Source organism: Patagioenas fasciata, chromosome 9 (genome assembly GCF_037038585.1).
Source record: "Patagioenas fasciata isolate bPatFas1 chromosome 9, bPatFas1.hap1, whole genome shotgun sequence".
NCBI classification, from domain to species: domain Eukaryota; kingdom Metazoa; phylum Chordata; class Aves; order Columbiformes; family Columbidae; genus Patagioenas; species Patagioenas fasciata.
This window is the reverse complement of record NC_092528.1, coordinates 11,144,569-11,168,635: the sequence shown is the minus strand read 5'-3', so window position 1 is coordinate 11,168,635 and position 24,067 is coordinate 11,144,569. Positions and strand designations below refer to the sequence as shown.

The following is a 24,067-nucleotide window of genomic DNA, read 5'->3' as shown; positions in this document are numbered from 1 at the left end:
TTAAACCATTCAAATTCAAGTGCAAGTCATATGGCCTAACTACAGAACGGAAATACAGTATATAGAGAAAAATCATCTTTTTCTGCCTATTAGGAAACCACACTCCGATTGCCACACAGGTTCCTCAAAAAAACCCACAAATTCCATTTCTTGTTTCTACTACCTTTGGCATCTTTACACCCCTGCATACCTTGTATTTACATCTTAGCACGTCTTCCAGAGGACACTCATATTCTGTTACTATTTTTACAGCGCTATTTCAAACACTCGCATGAATTGAGAAGTATTTCTGATACACAGGCTTTCTGTTCTGATCCACCACAAACTTCTTGGCTGAAATTAAACTCTTCCTTCAGAAACCACAACTTCTCCTTGAATGAAGACTAGGAGTAATCCCCTGCTATACTAGATTATACAATATAGAGCACACGGTACCTCTACATAATTGCAGGGCAGAATACAAATCAAGATTAATCTTTTTCACTTTGACATGAAGCAAACAGCAGCTGGGGGTTTAAATTACATCACGAAATTCACCAAGACATTAAAAGCTTAACAGTATTAACAATGATTTTTAATTTTTAAGTGAAAAAGTACATATTCACTAAGGCACTAACAGATTTTAACAATTTAGGGAGAGATGCACCTAATATTTCATGCTTTGCTCTTACTGCTAAAGCTTCTACTCACAAAAATTCTACTGCAATTACCCCCACTCCTATCCCTTTTCAAAGAAGTATTATGTTGTAGGAAATGCTTCACTGACTGTAGTTTTTTAAGCAAAAGAACATCTAAAATACATCAATTCATATTGAGAATGTAGCTAAAGAATTACACAGGGATTTTGATTACCGTAGACATTTACTTTCATTAAAAACATTATTCAGATTTGAACACGGACTGAACATTTCACATTGCATTCAGTCAACAGCAATATTTTTACCTCCAGCATGCTACAAGCTAAGCTGTAGCTTCATGGCAGTGTGTGGCAGAAGAATCTAACCAAAGAATCATCTTGTTTATCATCCTAATTATGCCTCAGAAGCTGCTGCATTAACATCAATATCTGCATCAAACTCCAGGTGTCTCTACATATTCTCAGACAATGAGCAATATCAGCATGTGAAAGACAGAACTGTCTAGGTAGAAATCAATTTAATATTACTTTTTTGCGTCTTTCAATTTCCTGATCAGATGAAGGAATACCTGTGTTTGACCCTTACATTTACAGGGAACCCCAGTTGACACCATGCTTACAGAACCCTAAGAAAAACCCAAATCAACACTTATACTTCCTCATCAATTAAACAAACAAACAAAAACACACACACAAAAAAACAAACAACAAAAACAAAAAACAAACAAACAAAACCAGAAACAAAACCAAAAACCACACACACCACATTTCATGCAATATTTTTAAGAGACATGTGAAAGGAGGGAATGAAGATCCCTTACATAGCAAGTATATTTAGACATCTAAAAGAATAAACAGAAAATACAATATTCTGTGCGATGTGTTATGGAAACACAGTAATACTTTTGAAATACTAGGAGGTGGCAAGTTGTGACCAGTGCCAAAGGAAGCTATCATGACAAGGTCACAGCATTCACATACTGCTCACAGGACTGGAATTACTCAATGTCACGATATGAAATGGACAATGCAAAGAAAAGATTCATCGGAAAGCCACCTCACAAAATTTGTTCGAAAGCAACCCAAAATTGAGTTGTGAGTGTTGGGTTTTGCATCAAGTATTGCCACATGGACAGTAGCAGAGAAGAGATCTTTAATATAAACCTGTCCAGCATCTAATCGAGGAATAGCTATAGTCACTGCAAAGAGAATTAACATTGACCCATATTCTTCTCTGACGTACAAATTGTTTTTTCATCTAGTGTGGACAATATCAACATAAAATCCCCTAGCTTCTGATGACACAGCTACAAACACCCAATGCACCAAAAATGGGGAATTAGAACCTTCAACCAATTAATTTTTCTAAAGAGGAAAATATATTTCCTTCCCACAGATTATATAAATTATTTGATTCAGATCTGAGAGACCCTTTACATTTAAGAGCAACAGACTTGTCAGTGCATTTATATAAAAGCTCTCAGACAGGAAGCTTTGTTGATTAAACCTTCAATTACCACTGAATATCACTACAGTGTTATTATCTTGTGGTGGTGTCTGAGAACAAATCAGTTCTAGCCCACCACTGAAGCCAGTAATTTTTTTTCTCAATTGAATTTGCTATTACATACTTGTGCGAATCACTGATTCCCTCAGCAGCAACACTTCTTTCCCCACTGTAATAAAAGAAATAAACTTTTTTTTTTTTTCAAAGCACATCTTACAGGTCCTAAAATGAATAGGGAGCTATGGACAAATGACTGGAAATAAAGACAGTAGTTTTTCCTTTTTATTTAGATATTCTGTTCACTTTTGTTTATTTCAAATGTTTCATTACAGAAACTTCAGAACTTTACTTGAATAATTATTTGAACTGTGACTAGACTTACTCGATAGAAAAAATGTTGCAAATACAGTACACTCTTACCAGAACCCATTAAATCATTTTAATACAGTCATCTAAAAGAAGGACCACGTAAACATGGTGTTGTCCCGCTGGTTAAACCACTACAAATATTGATTGTATTTATAGTATCGTAAGCTACTTCAAAATTAACTTGGACTTTTTGTTTAGTACTATTTTTTCTTAGTTAATGAAAGCTAAACTCATCATTATGCTGATGTTAAAGTATGCAGGATAGAACAACAGATCCCTTATGTAGAGTCATAACAGAACCATAGGTACCTTTATTATCTCCTCTAACTTCGTGTCATATGAAACCCTGCACGTTAAATAGCAAAGGAGAATCTACAAAGAGCAATCAGTGACATGAGTTGTAATTTAATGTAAAAACAGTTTCTTCACAGACTTGTACCAAAGAAAACTTGCAGGAGAAAGAATCTCCTTGCAGCACAAAGAAGGTATCACATTTAAAAACATGTATTTTCAAATGAAACATATAATACATTTTTTAAACAAAAAATAGCCAGAATGAGGAAAAACCTCTAAATTACTAAAAATATGAATTGACTTAATTTTGTCCTTATGAAGACTAAAATCAAGCTTTGTCTGAATTGCATTCTGAGACCTCTTCTCAAATAAGAAGGAATCCCCACTGTTGCACCCATGGCTATATTATTTTCTCTTGTATTTTATGAAGGAAAAAAAAAATTAAGACTTATTTTTAAAATGGCTCACGCATTATTTCAGGTCCCCCTTTTGTCCTGCTGAAATGTTATCCACCAAATTTGATTTTACAAAAGGGCCTAATGAGAGATAAAGCATTTGGAGACGTTATCCTCATTCTTATTTTTGTACATCAATGCAAACAATTCCATTATATTTAATGTTTTATCTGTCAGCTACTCTTGATAAAGCAACATAGTACTTCCATCTGACCAGTAGTTTCTGCCACTTTTGCTTTTTCTACATTAACATTTCATGACATTAAAAAAAAGAGTCAACAGCAAAATAAGAGAGAGACCAAAGAGTCATTTCAGGCCTCATTTTCAATTCATGGTGTGTAGTTTAACAAATAACGTGTCTGTGTTTGATTTTATTATGTTACTGTGTGACCTGCAGAATCTCAGGAGACCAGCTAAGAAGACAGATGAACATTATTCCATTATTGATTTTCCTCACTAATAGGAGTTATAAGTCTTTTGCAAAACTCCTATTTTTACAAAAACTTAATTAATATTGAATTTTTAAGGAGAAAAATGAAAACAAAAAATTCTTAGCTTTACCTCACAAAGAAAGTGAAAGAAAACTGTTCCTTTCAGAATCAAGGCCAAGAGTTGTTATGCATAAATACATAAAATGCAAGTGTAAATAGCATCTCTATTACAATATAGGGTTGCTCTTGGGGAGTTGGTGGGTGGTTTTTTTCCCCTCTTCAAATAATTCTTATCTATAAATTCATACCTATTAGGAATAGCATCCATATTCTACACTACATAGAAATGCTAAACTCTGAAAACCTACACAAATGGAAAGTAGAGATAACAAGAACCAAGTGTTCTGCTGGGGAAGAAAATAAATAAATAAAATTAGCCTGTAAACTTTTCTCCTATTTCTGTTCTTGGACTCCTTTACTTCTTTTGCTAGGAGAGAAATTTACCATAAATTGGGGTGACAAGAAAACTAGCAAACCCTAAGAACAGAAATATTCTTAAAGCTCTGGACACCAATTTCCAACCACTGGATAATCATTGCATGCTAAACTGTACATTCGTACGTCAGTAATGAATACATGCCCCAGTCACCAATTGGGATCCTACTGTGCCAGGTGAAGTCTAGCGTATTTCAATGACATTGTAAGGATATAATATACAAAAATGAAAGGTTAGCTTGATGTATAGTGCAGGAGTAACTTACAAAGCAGTAATTAACAGCAATTTTTACCAATTTTAAAAATTATTTTTGAAATGGACACTAATATTGCAATTTAGTTCAAGGAATAAAGTGTAACTATTAGAGCATAAACAAGAAAATAAGACACTTCTCAGATAGTGTGGGAATGCTTAGAAAAATGAAATTTACATCCTCTCCTTATGAAAAACTGCAAAGCAGAAAGACGTGCAAGTTTGGAGAAAGAGACACTGTGCCAAATGCACCACTATCAGGGGCTGGAAAATCACTCATACACTGGACTGCGCTGTTTCCCTAATTATTTTTCTTTTATACCCAAATTCTGTTCATAAACAGAGTGCACATAACTTGCTTCATTATCCATCGGTTGCTATGACAGTACAGAAGAAAGCTGACACAGGCCTTTTTCTTTGTTGAACACAGACTGAGAGCATTCACAGTCCTGCAGCAGAGAAGCTGCAAAAACGTACACTCCAGGAGAAGCTTTCACCCTTTGGACCATCTGGAGAACAAGCCAGGATGCTGCTCAAATATTTCAACAAATGCAAACCCACTTCTCAGCCTCAGCTTGGTCAGAGTCTGTGATGAAGAACTGGCTCTGGAGAGCATCACAGGACAGCTGCAACCAGCACTACCAAGCACGCCAATGCCTCCTGTGTGCAGGGCTGGCACGCTCTCCAGTGCGGTGAGGGACGCAACTCATAGACTGTCTTCTCGAGGTCATCCAAATAATAAGTGAATCAACTTTATCATATCTACCAGTTTCGATAAAACAGAATGGAAGAGCAAAGGGTTCTTTAAAAGCTACCAGAGTCACCTGAGAGAAGAAAGAAAAAAAGAAAAAAAATCTTAAACCATTTCTCAGGAATAGTACAAACCTGAGGGAAAGGATGGGAAGAACTGCAGACTGGGCCTAAGAAACCGACAGTGCCAGTATGGCTAGTACGCTCTCCACGTTAGTGTATAGACATCCTTAGACTTACTGCACTACTTAAAAGGGAAAGCCCCCAATGTATGCCATTAAGGGCAGCTCCAGATTGCAAGAGCAGAGAAAACGGAAATCAAGCAAAGAAGAGATTAGTCTGAGTACCTGCAAGCCAACCAGAAATTTTCAGTTAGGATACTTGGGCCATGGAAGCTGTTTTCTTCATAGGTTTTAGTGGAAAATAAACAAGTTTTCATGACTACTCTATAAATCAAGTTACCTTTTTCACGTGTGCTTTAACAGCACAGCTGAGAAGGAATGACACATATTCATTCTACCAACATCACCCAGTTAGTTTATAAGAGAATTTAGAGATCATCGTGCCCATTCACAAGAACAGAAGGTGCTAGATAAAGCCCATGTTCTGGCTCCATATAAGAAAGCAAGCATTGTTTGTGGTCCTTGCTCATAACCTCATTCCTCACTATACCAGCTACACAAAATGAAAACATCTGAAGAGATGGCCCGGCAGCATAGCACAGATGACAGCCAGATATTCACAGAATGTGGCTCATCTCTCAACAGATAAGTGCTGAATTTAAAGTAGAAAGCTTATCGCCTCTTTCACAAAGAATAAGCAGCAAGAGAAAATAAAATTCAAGCAAAATCCTGACCGTGGAAACTCAAAGAACCAAGAAGGAAGAACAAAGATCAGCAGATCCATGGCCCCTCATGAGTGACAGCATCTGGCCAGAGCCCTCCTTCTTTCTAGTGCTACATTTTGAGGCAAATTACAATGCACAGTCAGATTGAGAAACACAGGTTTAACCTCCTTGAAGAATCCAGAGCATATTGTTGCATACTTCCTCGGATCCTAGTCTTGATCTGCAAAACATGCATTATTGTGATTTTGGAACTGAAAGTGAGGTTTTGATCCCCTTACTTTTGCCTTAATTCACAAGCCACACCACTGACTTCAATTAGGAGGAAAAAAAAAAGAAAAAAAAAAAAGAAAAAGCCATTAGCCATTATAATTAGAAGGATTAGAATCTGATGCATATTAAAACCCAAGAGCCATCTGATTACAGAACAAAACATTGTATAACAAAATGGAAGGCATTACTTGTTGTTAAAAAGCTTGTCTTTTCACTGAATCATTCAGAAATATGTAAAGCATATCTGAATTTTTCTGCACTTCAAACTATTTACATATCTTTCTTGAAAGAATTTCAAATAAAATAGTAACAAGTTATCAAATCCATCATTCTCATTTACAGAAACAGTTCCCAAAAGCTAATCAGTCCATTGTTGTATGGATTCACCAGAACTACTTCTAATGGAACAGCACAGTTGAACTCCATATACAATAATGCATTATATTCAGAATATGCAAGGTGTGTACATACACAGAAGTAATATGGGGTATGTAGTAATGACACAATATTTTTGAAATAAAATTTTTAGTTGAGTGCTCAAATCATATGACAGTTTTCTTCAAGAAGTCAACTTAAAATGGCAAAGATTTTTATGAGTCACTCCTCCAAATGTATTTAAAAAGAGCTAACAGCATTAAAATCCCTGTTTAGAGTAGAGTTTTTAAAAATACTTAGCAAATACATTTAAATTCCAATCAGCAACACATAACACCTCTAGTAAGCCTAAGCCTTGAACTAAGTAATTTCCCTCAGTTGCTGGTGCAACTTTTTATATGAAAAGTTGTTGAGTTATAAAACACAAAACTCTGCACAAAGTGCATGCAGTGAATTCTGTCCTGTTATCAGTTGCATTCAGATGTAGTGGTGATGAAACTTCTTTTTAATACATGTTCTCTTCAGAACAGAGTACCATGCTGAGAAACAACCTTGTCCAAACAAACAGTACGCACCTCAAGCTCACAGTGTTGAACAAATCATCAACTGCCTTTTTCGTTTCTTTAATACCACAATTTTCCTTCTGCAAAAATTATTTTCATAAATCCCACTTTTAATTTTAATATCCTTGTCAATTGCTTCATGATATTAGTTACTTCTGTTAGGATTCAATCAAAAGTTTCACTGGGATGGGTTAGGAATGACAAGAATTACCTCCTATGCAAAAATGCTCCATAAGTAAGAGTCAAGGATTATATCGCTGATTGAAAGGACTTGGCAGTTGAATAGATAACCTGAAGAACAAGAGAACATCAAGAGGTGCAGGCAGGCTAAACAGCCTTTTCCAGAAACACAGGAAAAATTTGACTCTAAGACAAGCATAAGCAATAGTTCCTAGTAAACTCTTCCAGCCTCAAACAACATTCATCTCAAAGACTTCTTAAGCCAGGGACTAGATCATCATTTTTGTCTTCTTTTCCTGCACATTACAATATATCGACTAAATTAAAGGATGGCTAAAACTAATTCAAAGATACCTTCCAACACAACACTAGCAGCCACATTACTTGGCCAGGTAGTAATGTGATTAACACAAGATTGTAAACACATTTACAATTTTGTTATGTAAAGACAACTTCTTTTTAAATCAAGTCTGTTTCTCTCTATTTCTCTAAAATTTTGAAACTCTCTAATATCAAGAAGCCATGAAACATGCCAGCACTCTCATCACACTTAGCTGAGTTATAAAAAGGGTATAAACAAGTCTCAGGAGATTTCAGCCCACCTACCCTGAGTTTTCACATGAACAATTCACAAAGAGGTTGCAAAGATCTTTTGACTGTGCAAAAGGCAAGTTATTTTTAAAAACTGAAGACAAAAACCAACTTCACAATTTGACAAGAAAGAGAAACATTAACTAGAGAAAGAGGAATAAAGTACATTGTAACTTTTAATTAGCTCTCCAAGCTATTCAGTGAACATTGGTACTCATGAATAGCAATCAATACTACATTATAGTGATTTCTTATGCAAATAAAGCACTTCTTCAGCAGTATTATCCCATCCAAAAGTTAATGCCCTTAACAAAAACTCAAAAAAAAAATATCTATTTGCCCAAGGAAGGAAGGAAGGAAAGAACACAGAGAACTTTACTGGAATTTGAGCTAGTTCTACAAAGGTATCTATTCACCTCAAGAAATAATTCCCATGATTTGAAAGAGAAGATTTTGATATCTAGATGCTTTTGAAAACCAAGGTCAAATTCACAAAAGACAGTTTGTTCAACAATTACAGCAGAAAAAGTGTATCATTAGCATATGTAAAGTGAGTTTATAGTCTTACTATAGTATGAACAAAGCCAGTATCTCCACTTCGAATGAAGATTAAACAAAAACAAACCACACCACAAAAAAAAAAACACACAATGACACACACAAATCAAAACCAATGTGACCAAAACTGGTCCCATTGAAGCCCAGTCTGAATACAGAAGAAGAATGGACAAATCTCACTTAATTCCTGCCATAACTGTTAGAAAGACAAGATGGACCACTAGTTTCTAGGCTGTTTCACATTTGTTATATAAGCAGAGAATAACAGTTGCTTGGGATGCCAGCTCGTATTTTTCATTGTCACACATGGCAGGATCTCTAATACAGGCACATGTAAGTGCACAAAACCAAATTCTACCTTTGTGTGTCGTTTTCACTGGTATTTGAAAATATCACATATGCAGCTGCATGCTAAGCACACTATATGCAGTGACTCATAAGTAACATCAAGTTAACCCTAAGATATTGCAGTCAGAAGCTGATGAGAACTTATTTTCAAATAAACCTATCAAAAGCATTCTTTATCTCTCTACTGTGCAGCTGAAGCCTGTGGTATTAATAGAACCTGTCTATTTCCAGCAGCAGTCAGGTGGTTTACTGGTCAAGTAGAAGTTTCAATTTATCATATGCATACCTAGATAGAAAGTATTGCAAATATCACTGGTAAATCTTCTCCATCATTTCTGTAAACACTAAAGAGCATGATCCCACCTAGTTTGTTGAGTTTTCAAGCATACTGACTACTATATTTCTACTTCAGGTCAAAAAAAGTGTGGAACATTGTTTCCTAGAAAGTCTATGAAACATGGTCAACACAATTTCTAGCTGACATTCTGAACTTTTGTATGCAAACTCACATATGATCAACTGTTTGCACACTGTGCCTGATTCAACTCTTCTATAATTAGCAGAAAGATCCATTGATATCGATGCCAGTTGATGTATCACTGAAGTAAAAGCATACTTCAGAATAACACTTTCCCCTTCCAGAAAAAAAAAAAAAGCACAGTTTTTCTTTTCTTTTTTTTTTTTTGTTGCAAAATAAATAATGCATTGAAATTCGCCTGAAGCAAAAGTGTCTTCAGTTAAATCACTGCAGTGACCAGTGCAGCAAATTTTCAGGGTCATGCTGTTCATAGAAACAATTTGGATACATAAGCTGACAATGACATCTCCACTTCCTTTCTGCAACTCAGTTATCATGTTCACTCTCCATCAAACACATCTTGAAGAGAAAATAGTGGTGAGTTCATGACCCTTGAGCTCTTGTGCAATTTGATCAATTTTTTTGAGGACTACAGGGGAACTCATTGTCCTTCCAAGCTAGGTCCATCTCAAACGTGTTCTGAAACATTTATCTTGAAAAGCATATAAGATGCCTTCCAGTTGAAGGACTGAAGTCACCCTCAAAGTTTTGCTACATGCACTTCAAAGTTTAGAATAAAGTGTATTATTCATCTAATAGGTCATACAAAGCTGGTAGCAATTAGTTCCATTTAATAATGGGAAAACCAAATGTAAGATGACTTATGACAACGGAGATGAAAGTTGTATCAGTTGTTCTACCACACATTTCAGGTGAAATTCCTGCAACAACAAACACTGAGTCAGAAGCGAAGCCCTGCCTTAAAAAACATTAACCACAACATATCTGAGAATGTGAAAGGATTCAGGCTCCATTTAATCTGCTTTCCCAATCTCATATAGATGACAAGGTTTTGAATTTTTATAGACTTATTATATGTGATGTCATACAATATGCATCAGGAAAATATTTCAGTTTAGAAGTTTTTTAATAAATTTTATATTTAGAACAGTGATTTAAGATTTAATTTTTAATAACAAACATGAAACCAGCCAAAGTATTACATGCCAACTGAGAACAACTTTATTTTTCTGTAACTGCAAAGTCCTTTCGCTCAAAGTTACATGTCCCTTGGAGACTTATACGGTACAATAACATTCCTTAGGATGCAGAGAAGGAAGCAAGAGTAGAATATTATGACCCACACGCTCCTATCCTCTTCCTCCCAACATGAGGAGGGATTAGCACAGCTATTAGTGCTACCCAGGAATAAGGGAAAATAATCCACAAGTAAAAGCCCACAGGCACTGTTCTTCTGTAAGTTCCTACTATGCATTTTCTGGCTTGCCTCCCTCCCCGCCATCAAATTTCTCCTACTGTGCATGCAACAATAGCTGAGAAAGACAGCTGCACGTTATACACATGAAAAGACTGCAAACAGTTCTCTTTACACAGATTATAGCCAGTGTTCTCCAGGTCCCAGGTGATTCAACTCCCCAGTATAATATTTGGCCTTCAATTTCTGCCTTTGTTCAACATCGTCATTATACTCATTGCAGCAGAAAAGTTAAAAGGTCAGAAGTGTATTTTGGAATTATCATATTTTATATCAGAGTAATGGCTTATATGGAGTACTGGTTAAACCTCTAATGTGGAGTCAGGCTAAAAGAACTGGGTCAGACAAGATCTGGAAAAAGATACCCAAGAAACATTTTACAAGAATAAACTCAAAACTCCTTACAATAATGCTACAGTCAGCACTTCACAGAAGGTATTTTAGAATAGAAAGAGGTAAACTTAAAGACAGAATTATATTCATTTTCCTCCTGTGTCCCAGTTTACCTCTCAGCTATTTCATTAAAAACACTAATCTGCCAATATTGGCAAGTCTTGCAAAAAATATATTGAGTTGTATTAGCTTCCAATAAAACAGAAGCTGGTATGTAATTAAGTTTCCATAACACACCTTATTTCTTTGTCCTAATTTATGTTTAGGATTTGTGGCCTCAATGAGATCTTCTCCTTGAAATATAGTCAAGGCTAGATACTCAAAAGCTTACAATGTCTTCCCATCAATCTGAAATCTTTGGAGACTGAGCTTGTGAACACCAAGGCTCCTGGCTCCCAGCTCCTTTCTGTCTGTGAGGGTCTGTAGCACCGGACGTGCTGAAGCCTTAGGAACCTCAGAATTGAATTGCTGATGCCTGTTTATCAAAATACCAAGACTTTTTCCTCTGTTAATCTTGCTCTAAGTAAATGTTACTTGTACAAAATAAGATGTATTTGGAACAGCTATTGTGAAAGGGTTCCTCACACACAGCCTTATTCTGTACAGAAAGCATTTATATTGTTCAGTTTCAAATATTTCCAAAGAAGGTTAAGTTAAACTACGCAAGGGTTTAGCTCCTACTTCATGTTCAAATGGAGGTTATAAGAAGTGATTATTGCATTTTAAGATTTATCCCACCGTAAAATCCACTATAACTCAAGGAACATATACTCTTTGAGACTCGGAAACAAGTTTTCATCTTGTAGAATGTAATTTTGACCCTGAAACAAAAATAAACATTCCCCTAAAGTTATGATGCAACTACCTTTTTCAGGATCATGTCAAATTAAACTACTTCCCAAATAAAGGCACCTTTCAGCTGCACAGTCAATTCACTTCTCAGAGTACTGCATAACTTAACATTTTGTCCTTGATACTATCCCTTGATTATCTTCATCGCACCAGTTTCTCCGCACCAAATACCTACCTACGCATTGTACATAAGTTTTAACACTCCCAAGGACCAGTAGATTGTTCTGCAGACGCTAATGCAGACTGCAGGCATGCAAATACCATGTTTTTCCATTTGCCCATTTAGCCAGTGTGCATTCCACATGCTGAGAAATGCTCCCTTGCAGAAAGGAAAGGTGCACAATGGCCCACTGCTACTGGAGTGTCCTTCTGTTTGAGGGAAAGTGGTCTTAAAAAAAAAAAAAAAAAAACAGAACAAAACACCACACACCAAACCAACAAACAAAAAACATATAGAAAATCATCACAGAAGTCAATCACACGAACAGGATTTTGTTTCCCTGTATGTCCTAATGCACCTCTCATGCTACCTCCTAATCAAATGTAACCAGCCAAGCACCGCAATCCTGCGTTAAGTACTAGAGCTGCAACCTGCAAAGTACAGCCAGCAGTAGAAGCCGACAAAGCTGACATTGCTGTTACTGCCCAAGAAAACATGCCATTGGTGCTTTAGCTACCACTGCATCGAATAAACTGGGAGTATATAGCTTTTGAAGCACATTTTATCTTTTAAGTCAGACATAAGTAGACTTCCAACACTTTTTCCAAATACATATACACCCCAAAAATTCCAGATGTGTCTGATGAACTGTTCTGGCAAACGCTTATTCCAGAACTGAGAAAAATTACACAGAACCCTTTATTGCAAGCTTCTGCCAAGTTTAAAAAAAAAAAAAAAAAACCACTCCATATTAAATCATATACTTAATATAGGACCACAGCCTCTGCTGGTTTAAAACGGCATTGCTGACTTAGGCCACCTGTAGTTTTATCCCCTCTTTTAAAATGTATACTTCTCCAGTTTGTTAGTGAAAACAGTGAAACTCTTACCATATTGATTTAAGAGGCTTCAAGTATTGAAACTTTTAAAAAAAAATGAATAAACATTTGGAAGCATGCAAAGAACCATTTAAGCTGGCAACTTACGAATTAGTTTGAAGTGACTATTATTCATTTATGAAGATGTGTTCAGTCGGTTAAGAATATGTACGTCATATACAAACGTACATGGATTAAATTTAAGCTATAAAAGAAGGGATTCATATTTGACAAAATACCTTTTATTATTAGAGACAGCTACATATCCAATTAACAGATTGACACTTTTTTAGGTCTTGTTACTTCCACCAAAAATACTCTCTCATAGATATTTTTGCTCATCTTCACAAGTAGTTCCAATATTCTTGATTTGTGGATGTCTACAAATTTAGAGATGGACAGCTGAATAGTAACAGAAGTCTGCTAAAAATAGACTTGTTTTTCTTGACTATTTTTTGAAGTCATTGGAAGTGGTCTACAGACCCCACAACACCAAAGACTGCAGTTAAAGAAGGAATGCAGAGGAAAAAAAAACTTTAAAAAGTTTCCAATAAGAAGCCTTAAAATGTTCATCTTCAAATTATTTAGTCTCAAGAACTATGTATCCCATGCCTTTTGGTACAGCAAAATATTGAATAAATCTATACTGTTTGCGCTGGTTTTGAAGATGGAATACAGCTACAGTACTCAGTACTTTTCCATTTATAAAACCAAATCAACAGTTTATGAAAGTAGCTTAGCTAGATTCATAGAACACAATCATAATGCAGACTTTTTAAAACAGCTTAGGATCAATCACACTGATTTAAATCTTCTTAGGTTTTATTTCTCAACACAAATTTAAAATTCTGTTAACTGAGATCTTAAAAGTTCATTGTTTCTTCCCAACAGTGACTACAATGGCAAATACCATCTGTTCAACTGTAGTTCAGAAATTTTTAAAATAGCTCTCAAAAAGAAATCAGAAAAAACAAACAACCTATGATCACCATACAGGTTCTTCAGAAATATCTCAAATATTATTGCTGATGCATTCTGTCATATATTGACCTCCGCTAGTAGCCTTTGTGAAACAAACTCCAAAACAGATTTTAGAAACCAACAATGTCTGTCACACAGAAAACCATGCGAGAGACCTCACAGACTATTTTAACTTTGTTTCACCGACCAATATTTTGCAAGCTCTGCTTATAACCAAGAAATTCAACCCAGCTACTGCAATTTTGCAACCCTGTACAGACAGGGAGGAGTGATGTCTTCCAGCTACAGTCAGATTTTTATTGCATTTCTAAGAATCAAGTGTAAGAAAACAAAACAACCCACAGTCATGAGGGAAAGGCTCATTACTTCATTTGTGTTAGTAAGCTTTTGTGATATACCTGCATTACCTTTCACTTCTCCCTCGTACTACAAGTAGGGTTTTATTATCTTTAAAGGAATAAAAGATTACATTTCCTTAGTCTCTTGATTTCAGAAGCTGGGGTTTTATGGGGTGGGGGAAAGCTTAAAAGTCAATAAAAATGTTGTAAACCAGTAAATCCTTGTAAGCTGATAACAGCCAGGGACACGTGCAGCACATATATAACACATGTAGTATTTATAAGCATGTGCATATTTCAGTGAGAGAAGAATCTACTCAAGTTGGAAAGCAAGAAGAAAACAGTCTCAAAATAAGCAGAGTCCATTTTTCCTCACCTATTTTATTTTACTTTAAGCAACTAGCAAATGAGTGATGGATGAATGCTCATCAAAAAAACACCACAATCGTAACATTTACATTTGATGGCAATTTTCTTCTAATGAAATAAAGGAATAAAGGTGTCCCACTTCATTTTAATTGTCCTAACATATGCATAGGGAAGTAGCAGTAAGGTAAATTAAATGTAATTCTTTATAACTGTTACTAGAAGAGCAGACAACTTGGCATACACAACCGTAAGTCATTAGCCTGATTTAAAACAGAAAAAAAAGAAAAGTTTGACAAAATGAGTACAATTGAAACCTTGGGAAACTGCAGCATTACTTGTGTTTACGCTTAGTATTTAACTATCAAGAGACAGGAATCACAGGGACGAGATAGAAGACAGTCAGCGAGGAAATTAGAGAAAAACAGACCACCGCACTACAGGTGTTTTGAAAGTCAGCATAGTGAAGAATTACCATAATTAAATATGTAGGATAGCAATCTTGGTCAACACTTCATTTAATAGTCTTGAGTTGAATGAAAAGTACTCTGAAAGGCACAAAAACACCTCAAGAATTGTTCTATTGACTCAATTAAAGTAGTTATGCCATAGGAAATCGTAAGGTTAAAGAGATTAAATCAAACATTCCTCCTGTTTGGATAAAGGCAACTATTAGTGGAAGAACATTAAAAGCTTTGAAAGAACGGTTTACATTTATACTAAAACACACAAAGGATGAAACCCTCGTTCCACTGAAAGACATCACAAATCATGCATTGATTTCACCAGGGTCAAGATTTCAAGTACAAAGACCAATCATCTAAGTAACAGCATTAACTGCTAGGAGACTGCAGCTCCATGCAGAACCATGGCTACAAACAATACAGAAATAAGTCACATGAAAATGAATTGTAATTCAGCACTTATACTTCTTATATCCAATTCAAAAAAAAATGCTTTTAGATAACAGGCAGAATCCTCTTTCATATTCCAATAGCCCTACATGACATATTGGACAACCAGCACTCCAACTGAATGATCTTGAGGATACTGAGTTCCATAAGGACCAAAAACGCTGAACCATTTTTACAGTTTGTTTCATTGCTGCCAAGCTTGAACATCTCATACAGACTCTAGCTATACCAAAAAAGGCAAGCAGAGATATCTTGCCACCAAGCAACAGAACTTAAAAAATTGTTATACAAAGACCAGCAATTTCTTACAAGGCAGATTTTAAGAATCACCCATCTCCCAGATGAAGTAAAACTTACAGGGCGGTGGGAGGCAAACCCCATTTAGATTCAGTGTGTTTTAAACACTGAACTTTTTTAAAAAATGTCAATTATTGAGAATGACAAATGCCAAATTAACAGATCTACTTAGAGATACACGCCATTTTTCTGACTACAGCACTTATGGTGATTTTATCAAGAATTTTCTTGTAATTTTTATGCCACATTATAATGCACAATGTCTTAACAGCGTACTCTTAATTACTCATTGCCTTACTCAAACAGCTATAAGTAGTCATCATATTTGTTTTTACTGGAATATATACAGCAAAAATGGGAAGTCATCTAGGATGAACCCTCCTAAAGTACACTTAAGAAATCTACAGGTAAACATTTAAAATATTTAATTTCTCCTCATTAATCTAGTCTATACAGTAAATTTGCAGTTCATAAATGAAAACAAAACACTGAAGCATTACAGGCATCCTGTAGATGTCTGCTCAAAGCCACACAGCGAATGTGCACCATTTTCTCCAACTGGGTGTATTTATTAGCATGCTTAAACACCCTGATTAATAAAACACTAAAAAGAAACCAGAAGTTCTTTCTCTACAGTTTTTCAGTCCTTCAGTAGAAGCCAGATTACAAGAGTTGACAAAGATGTGAACAACATGGAAATGAAGGCTTAGTTTCTTTCTTTCAACAGCGAGGTTTGCTCTGAAGAAATAATTGCCTCAGAGCATACTCGGCAAGTCCGCACATCCTGGTGGAGGATTTTGGCACACTCCAAACTTACGCTGCAAGCTCAAGAGATGTGGAACACAAAATGAATTGTGAAGTTTGCTTTCAGCTTTGTATCTTTTATTATACTCTACGGTTAAGTATTTAGGCACATACGTATGTGTATAAAATTAAGTCTGTTTAAAATAGAGCATACATATATGTATACTTTTATATACACATTTTCTGAACACTACACAAAGCATACACCAGGCATCCTATTATGCTGTTCTGCAAGAAGTAACCTGGAGTACAGGGAAGTATATGATGCTGCAGAAAGAGCTTTATATATTACATGGTAAAGTGACAGACAAGTAATCCTGTCTCTACATACAGTGACAGATTTAACAACTCGTCAAATCACACCACAAGTGTCTCTTAGAAAATTCCTTCTAACTTATTTTTACAAACACCCTTTCCAAATCATGACAACTTTTCTATTTTTAAATAACTACAACATACTTAAACTCATAGATAAAAGCCTAACAGGATCAAACTACAAACTTTAACTTTAGTCAGAGAATATTTTCTTTTTGGTATAACAAATGCCTTTCTCAAGTTTGACATTAGGCTTCTTTTTCCCACCTCTAGTTCTTGTCAGACTGTCTTCTCTTTTTACCCTTATTACTTTGGCTCATGCTTTTCAAACTTGTCAACAAGGTCCATTCATTCTCTGATTCTGAAGTTTAACTGGCTTGGATTGCAGATTTCTACTCACCCTCCTGTCTACCTCAGCTACAATTATCAAAAGTACCCATATAACATTTAATACGAGCTTGCCAGGGTGCTACTTAAAACCTGCATTTGTGGAAATGAAAAAAAGGGACAGCTGAAGCCAGTATCCTCATCTTGGACAATGGCCACCTGCAAGGGCCTGTGGAAAAGAAAAAGCCACACTCTCCCAGTCTCCAGCATGAAGTTGCATAACACCACTTAAATAAGAGGTTGTGCCTTTGTATTGTATGCACATGTTGGATTATTTCTTTTTTCCTTCATGAAGCTATACAATCAACAGCTGCATCCATCTGAAGGTTAAGCACCTACAACACCCTGCAGCTTCTCCCGTAGAGAAAGGTTTGGGGGTTAGCTGAATAAAGTCGCTTATTTGTTCGGTATCAAATACGTGAACAGCCCACATGATTGCTTCTAGCACCTATTGCTAGATTGTGATTCAGTGGAACAGCACAAGAGGAGATACTACTTCACAGAGTTGTTCAACATTACACCTTCTGAAGACAGAAGAATACATAAATGAGCATCCCCAGGAGGATGGCTGCAGCAGCTGCCACTGAAGGACTGCTAGTCTGCAGTCAGCATCTGTAAAGTGACCAAGGAATGGTACAAGGTGTCTGCAGAAGCATCTCAGGAGATAAAAACATTTTATTAAATGTCCATATTGCCTCCAACTTTTTATTTTTCCACTACCAAAATCGTTGCAAATGTTTTATTGGTACTTGGAAACTCAAATTTTGGGATGACCTTGCATCCATTCTCCTCCCCACCAAAAGATCTGGTCCACTATATGTGCTTATATTATTCCAAATACTTCTTACAGTTCTCCAGTTAAAGACACTAAAACATGACAAGAGAAGCTTTTCCTAAAGTCTACCCCGAATCTTTCCTGTTGCTCCTTATTTTTTGTCCTACCCACAGAGAGCATGGAGAACACAATTTTCTCCTCCGCTTTGCAGGAGCTTTTTATGTACCTGAAAATTGTTTGCACATTCCTCAAATCTTTTTCATTCAGCTGACCACAACTCCGTCAGCATGTCAGGTCGCTTAGACTTTCCAATCTCACTGTTCTCCGTTGGAACCAACTCCAGCTGGCCCATATTCTACTTGCAGTGCAACATCCAAACCCAAAGATTTTTATCCCGCTGAATTTTGAATTAGGAGTGTATCTTCCAACTCTGTTACCATCCTCTAAAGTGTCCAGTTAAATTGATTGCAACTTGAAGATTTTTTTCCTGTTAATTTTTGTTTAATGAATCAAAGACACATTTAAGAGACTGAGAAACCACCATTTGAGGAAAGCCAGAAGTAAGTCAAAGATCTCTTTGTATGTATCCACTACCTGTTGTTTTCAGACTACTCTTATTTTAAAAAATACCAGAGGAGACAAAAAGAAGTCTCTCAGAAGAGCTACACTTAGTTTGTGGTCCTCTCCACAGAGAAACAAACCATGTATTTGAGCCAGGTCAATTCTCTCTGATACTCGGTTATAAAAATTGTCTTTTAAAATTACATTTACACAACATAAAATAACATTAAACATGTTTTAAATGTCAGGACTTGATTTACCATATCTCCAAAAATAGCCTATGGACTACAGGGAACTACACTTGACACTAGCTATTAGCTTGCTATAGAAACAATGCATTTTATCTTTTATTTTCCTATTACTTATTTCACAGTAGGGAAGCTCTCTGTACTAAATGAAATGCAACACACCACTCAGACACTCTATAGGAGACAGACAAGCTATTTGCTACCTTCTAATACAACCTTCTTGGAAACAAAAGAAACAGAAACAAATCATTTTGAGGCAACTAAGTGAAAATAAGGACCAAGAAGAGGCCAAGAATATATGTACAGAAAGAAAGCATATTTGAAGCTGGAATTAGAACTTCAAAATTACTTTCCTAAAACATACTGTCAATCTGACAGAAAATCTGACACACAAAAAGCATATGAGAAAATTTACACTCTAACATTTCTATCAGATATTAAATAACATTGCCATGAATCTTTATTGTCAAGAGCCCTAGCAATAACATCTGTTTCATAACACACCAAGCTATAACTATGTAAAACTAGCAATTTGCATTCTGCTTTTTTAATGCTTAATGGATACACGAGAGTACTAGATCATCAATAAGTTTTTCCAGTTAAACAGTAAATAATCACAACATAGTGACAGTGCTTCTGGGAGCTTCTAATCAGTTTTCATACACTTCTCCAAATCTTTAAAAGGCAGAAAAAGAAAACTGAGGCTGCTTTTAAGTTTGCAATTTGGCCATGAGAAGGTCTACCCAGATGGAGATACTGCCTTTGAATTCTGAGGGCTGTCACTTCAAGGAAAAAGAAAAAAAAGAAGTGGTGAAACTATGACTCCACATGGTTCTTGCATCCCTTCATGTTTGGAGACAAAAGACTTACCTTCCAGTGTGTTCCTTAAGTGGCACACACTGTGCTTACAATTGAAATATGCTTTGAAAGCTCTGAAGCTCTTAGGTTCCCAGTTTTGGTAGCTTTCCAAATAATGCAATTAAAAAGTGTAACAATATGGTTATGGCTGGTACACATTCTCTAGTTTCATGATGACAATTTAAATACAGTTGTCAGTCTTCTATGCTGAAATACCCAGCTACTAAAGCAGTTATCAAATACTCTGACTTCTGTCTTAATAACTCTGAATTATTTTATTATCTTGACACCCAGCTTCATAATGAGATGAATCTTTTATCCTATGAGACACAAGAGTCAGTTATAATTATTTGTTTTTCAATCAAAACACTCTAAAAAAGAAGTATTCCTATCTCTATTTATTTATGAGAAAATGGAAATACAAAACCATCTACATGGCTTTTCCAGGGGTTCTTGGTGAGCTACAGAAACGACGAGCAACAGAAAGCAAGATTGCTTCTTTCCCCATCTTCTGACGCAAGTAATGCACCAAATATTACTTTTCATGTATTTTGGATGAGGATGAAAAGAAGGTTCTTACTATTTCTTTTAACTCTCTACTCTGAACTGATATTGAAAAGTATTTCCTTATTATTTACTCTGAAAAAAATTTACAAGTAGCCATGATGTTACACAGGAAAAAAAAAATCAGACATGGACCTATCTAGCATGCTCTCAAAGCTTTTCCTTTCATTTTTCTCCCCAGGCTTTAAGCTTTCTTTTACACAGAATCTGCTGGCTCTGTCTCCCAGGGTTAGTTGTTTTTCTACTGCTGACAGTCATATCAGATATATTCATATAATAGATTTGCCAAGTGGGACTGAATGTTCCATTGATTTGGAAATGTCCTGAATGACTAAGACTTCAAGTTTTGCCCATGTAATTAATTTAATTGGAATCAAATATTCTTAGTTATTCAGATCGAGATGCTTTCAGCAGTACTTAAAAAAAATAGTAAAGATTAAAATTATGTTTATGTTAATGATGAAGTTAAAATACAGTCATACTTGAAAGGTTGACTAATTGGGTCTCACAAGGAATTTGAATATAGCAACCTTTGTAGGACTTCGACTAGTAATTTAATAATAAATACTAGAAAAATATAATAAATAATTTAAGAAATCAGCTTTTTACGTAGACTAGTGCAGAGCATCTATGAATTCTGAATGTGCTAGGGAAATATATAATCTTCTCTTTTAGCATATTTACTATGTTACATAACTGAAGACCATGAGAGACTGTCTGCACAATTTTCAGACATCATTAGTGCAATTCCAATACTCCACAAAGTGTGCCTCTCTGTCTTATAAAACAAAGCTGTCCGAAAATACTTAAAAAAAATTATGTAGATATATATAGATATATAGATATCTGTCCAAAACTTTGAGTTTACTGGAACCTACGACAAAGATCCCAGGGTCAACAATCTGCTAGAAAGCTAAAAACCCTATAAACGGCATATGAGTATTTAATACACAGATTAAGTTCTGTAACTGACCACCTACAAAACCTTCTTGCATTGCCTCTTGTATTTGTTTTTTTCCCATGGAAAACTTCAGAGAGTCTTGTTTTTTTCTTTTCTATAGAGTGCAAACAATTTTTGCAGACCGGAGATATTTTTGTGTCAGAAATTGTTATTTTCTACTGAGTGAATGCAGAAAACTACAACTGTTTCCGTAATCCTTCTCCCTATCCTCAAAAATACGTGGGGAAAAGGGTGGGCAAGGGGATGGTTTTGTTTTTAAAACAAGGAGCAGCAGAATGCAGCAAAGTAGATGAGTCAGGATGAGATCTGAAACCATTATCTTGGACTGCCTTTGCTATTCTCTACAATTGGATGCTTACAGCAACAGAAGAGCTCTGTACACGCGGTGGCCTACCTGCACCTCCAACCAGCAAGCACCCACCTTCAGGCTAAAAGTCAAGTTTCCGCTTATAGTACCAAGCCTCTCAACTGTGAGATAATCACAAAATGCCTTTTGAATTAAAATAACTGTCCTACAGAAAAATACAGAGCAAGGAGAAAGCAGCACCAGATTCTTGGTGAAATAAATCCTTTTTTCTCTCCTCTAATGATCGTGTTGTGGGGGGGTGGAATAAAAAGGAAGAGTCCACAGAGGTAAGTATATCAGATACTAACTGCATACAGTGGCAAGCCATGTTAATCCATTTATTAATCCTGAATAGTTTTTGATGAAATCTAATTTTAAGAAATAACGTAAAGTAGTAATTGAAAACTTAAAGCACTCAAATATCAATACAAATACCCCTAAAATGTCTATTTTTAAACACTAAAGACTGGTAAATTGTGAGTACTGTTATCCAAAAATGCTCTTTGCAGCCCTCCAGTGGTCAAATACAAAGCATAACCCCACAAGAAAACAACTTGAATTTGTCTGATGAACTACCTGCAACATTTTAAAAGACATCTCCCACGAACTAAAAACTCACATGCTTGTCTGAAGAAAAGAGCCATGTAAAGGAGATAATTACTTTTAAATTCATAAGAAAGAAAGCAGGAGAAAAATAATTCCCCTCCATCAAAACTTGCCATGATATTTGCTACATCACATAGTTAATCTGCCCAGGAAACACCATATCCCACCAGGACCTAAGGTACCCGCTGGGTTAGCACGTAAGTAGCAATCCATTTCCTATAGTTGCTTTCTGCTATTCATACAGGATAATCTAAAGAAAGTGAAAGCAGTGTTTAACGTAAATAATCAGTTTCCTCTCAAAGTCAGGACTCAGGCAGTTATTTTTAAAGGAAACAAACAAACACAAACCAAACAAACTCAGACCAAACAAACACAAGTTTTCCCTTCTCTCACACACACGCAGAAATAAAATAAAAGGTAAAGCCTCATATAAAAGAAAAAACAATAAACCTGGGTTTAAATAATATAAAATAAATGAGACTTCTCAAAACTAAGTTCTTAAAACTTGGGGCTAGAAAATCATAGAAGAACTGTAAGAAAACAATGCCAAGGGAAAAGAACACAACTAAAGAAAATAAGACCCTGGCCACCTGGGAGACCAGAGCCTTTTTGAACGGGCAACTCTTGTGTTTGGGTGCTGTGCAGTTAGGAGAGCTGCGCCGGGGCAGCCCTGCACGACAGCAAGTTTCCACAAACCTGCGGCAACCTGCGCTTCCTTGCGAGCAGCGGGAACCCGGGGCACCGCGGAGCGGACTGGGGATGCTCTGGGTGACCTCACGTCACGGTCTCCCAGAAGATTTGATAGTGACCATCTTCTTCTCCCATTTCCCTCCTTTCAGCCCTTCCCGACCGTTCACCGCGAAGCAGGAGCCCTCAGTCTAGCACGATCCGCCGAGCCGCGGCTTCCACCCGCGCCGGACTCCCGGAGCAGTTCTGCAGCACCGGGAGCGGCAGTTCCCGCTCAGCTCAGCCGTTTCCTGAGTCCCTCTGTCCCCGAGAACGGGCACACCCAAAAAAGTAGCGGGCGACGAGTTGTGGGAACCCGCTGGCCCGCGGCCGCCCGAGGGAGCGGCTGCAGCGCAGCCGCCGGTGCCGCGGCCCCGCGCGCCTCCCGCCCCCCCAAACTTTCTGCTTCGCCGCCTCTCCGGGAAGCCCCGCGGTGAGCGCCCCGGCCAGCCCCGCTCGCCCCGCCACGGGCTACGCGCTCGCCCCCACCGCCCAAGTACTCGGTCCCGCCGCCCCCGGCGCCGCCTCCCGCGCTACCTGCCTTTGGCGGCGAGCAGGCTGCCCAGCCCTAGCAGCAGCAGCGCCGGTCCCCGGCAGCAGCAGCGCCGCATCCCCGCCGCGGCGCAGGCCCTCCGCGCGCGACACGCCGCCCTGTGCGGCAGCTCCCGGCGGCGGCTGTGTGCGGGGCGAGGCGGGCGGAGGCTGCCGCTGCCACGGCCGCCGCTCCGTCATTCGCCCTCACTGCCAGCACCGGGGCGGCTCCGGCACCCGCCCCGGGACCGCGGCGACGTCACGGGGAGGAGAGGCGTGAATATTCATGAGCGGGGGCGGGGGGCGCCGGGCTGAGCAGCGCCGCCGGGCCCGGCCGTGAGGAGAGCGGCGCGGGGTGGCCCCGCGCACCTGCGCGTGCAGGTGTCGCCTTCCCCGCGCGTGCGGGACTCCGGGCGGCGCGAGCCGAGCAGCCCCGCGTGCGGCCCCGCGCAAGCTGCAACGAGCAAGGGGCGGGTGGAGGGGTGGGGAG

General features: G+C 37.5%; 1 protein-coding gene across 3 annotated transcripts in view; it reads right to left on the bottom strand.

The window, feature by feature from the left end:
- CLSTN2 (calsyntenin 2) overlaps window positions 1-23,792 on the bottom strand; it is a 334,315-nt gene extending 310,523 nt beyond the window's left edge. The window contains exon 1 of one of the 3 annotated variants that reach the window (XM_065844300.2): window positions 23,588-23,792. In XM_065844300.2, coding sequence (XP_065700372.1) covers window positions 23,588-23,657 — 70 coding nt within the window. In that variant the 5' untranslated portion in view covers window positions 23,658-23,792. Of the gene's footprint in view, window positions 1-9,432; window positions 9,511-23,016; window positions 23,081-23,587 lie in introns of those variants that run through there. The other 2 variants (XM_071812444.1, XM_071812442.1) reach the window with 2 other exon arrangements.
- Window positions 23,793-24,067: the final 275 nt, after the last annotated feature.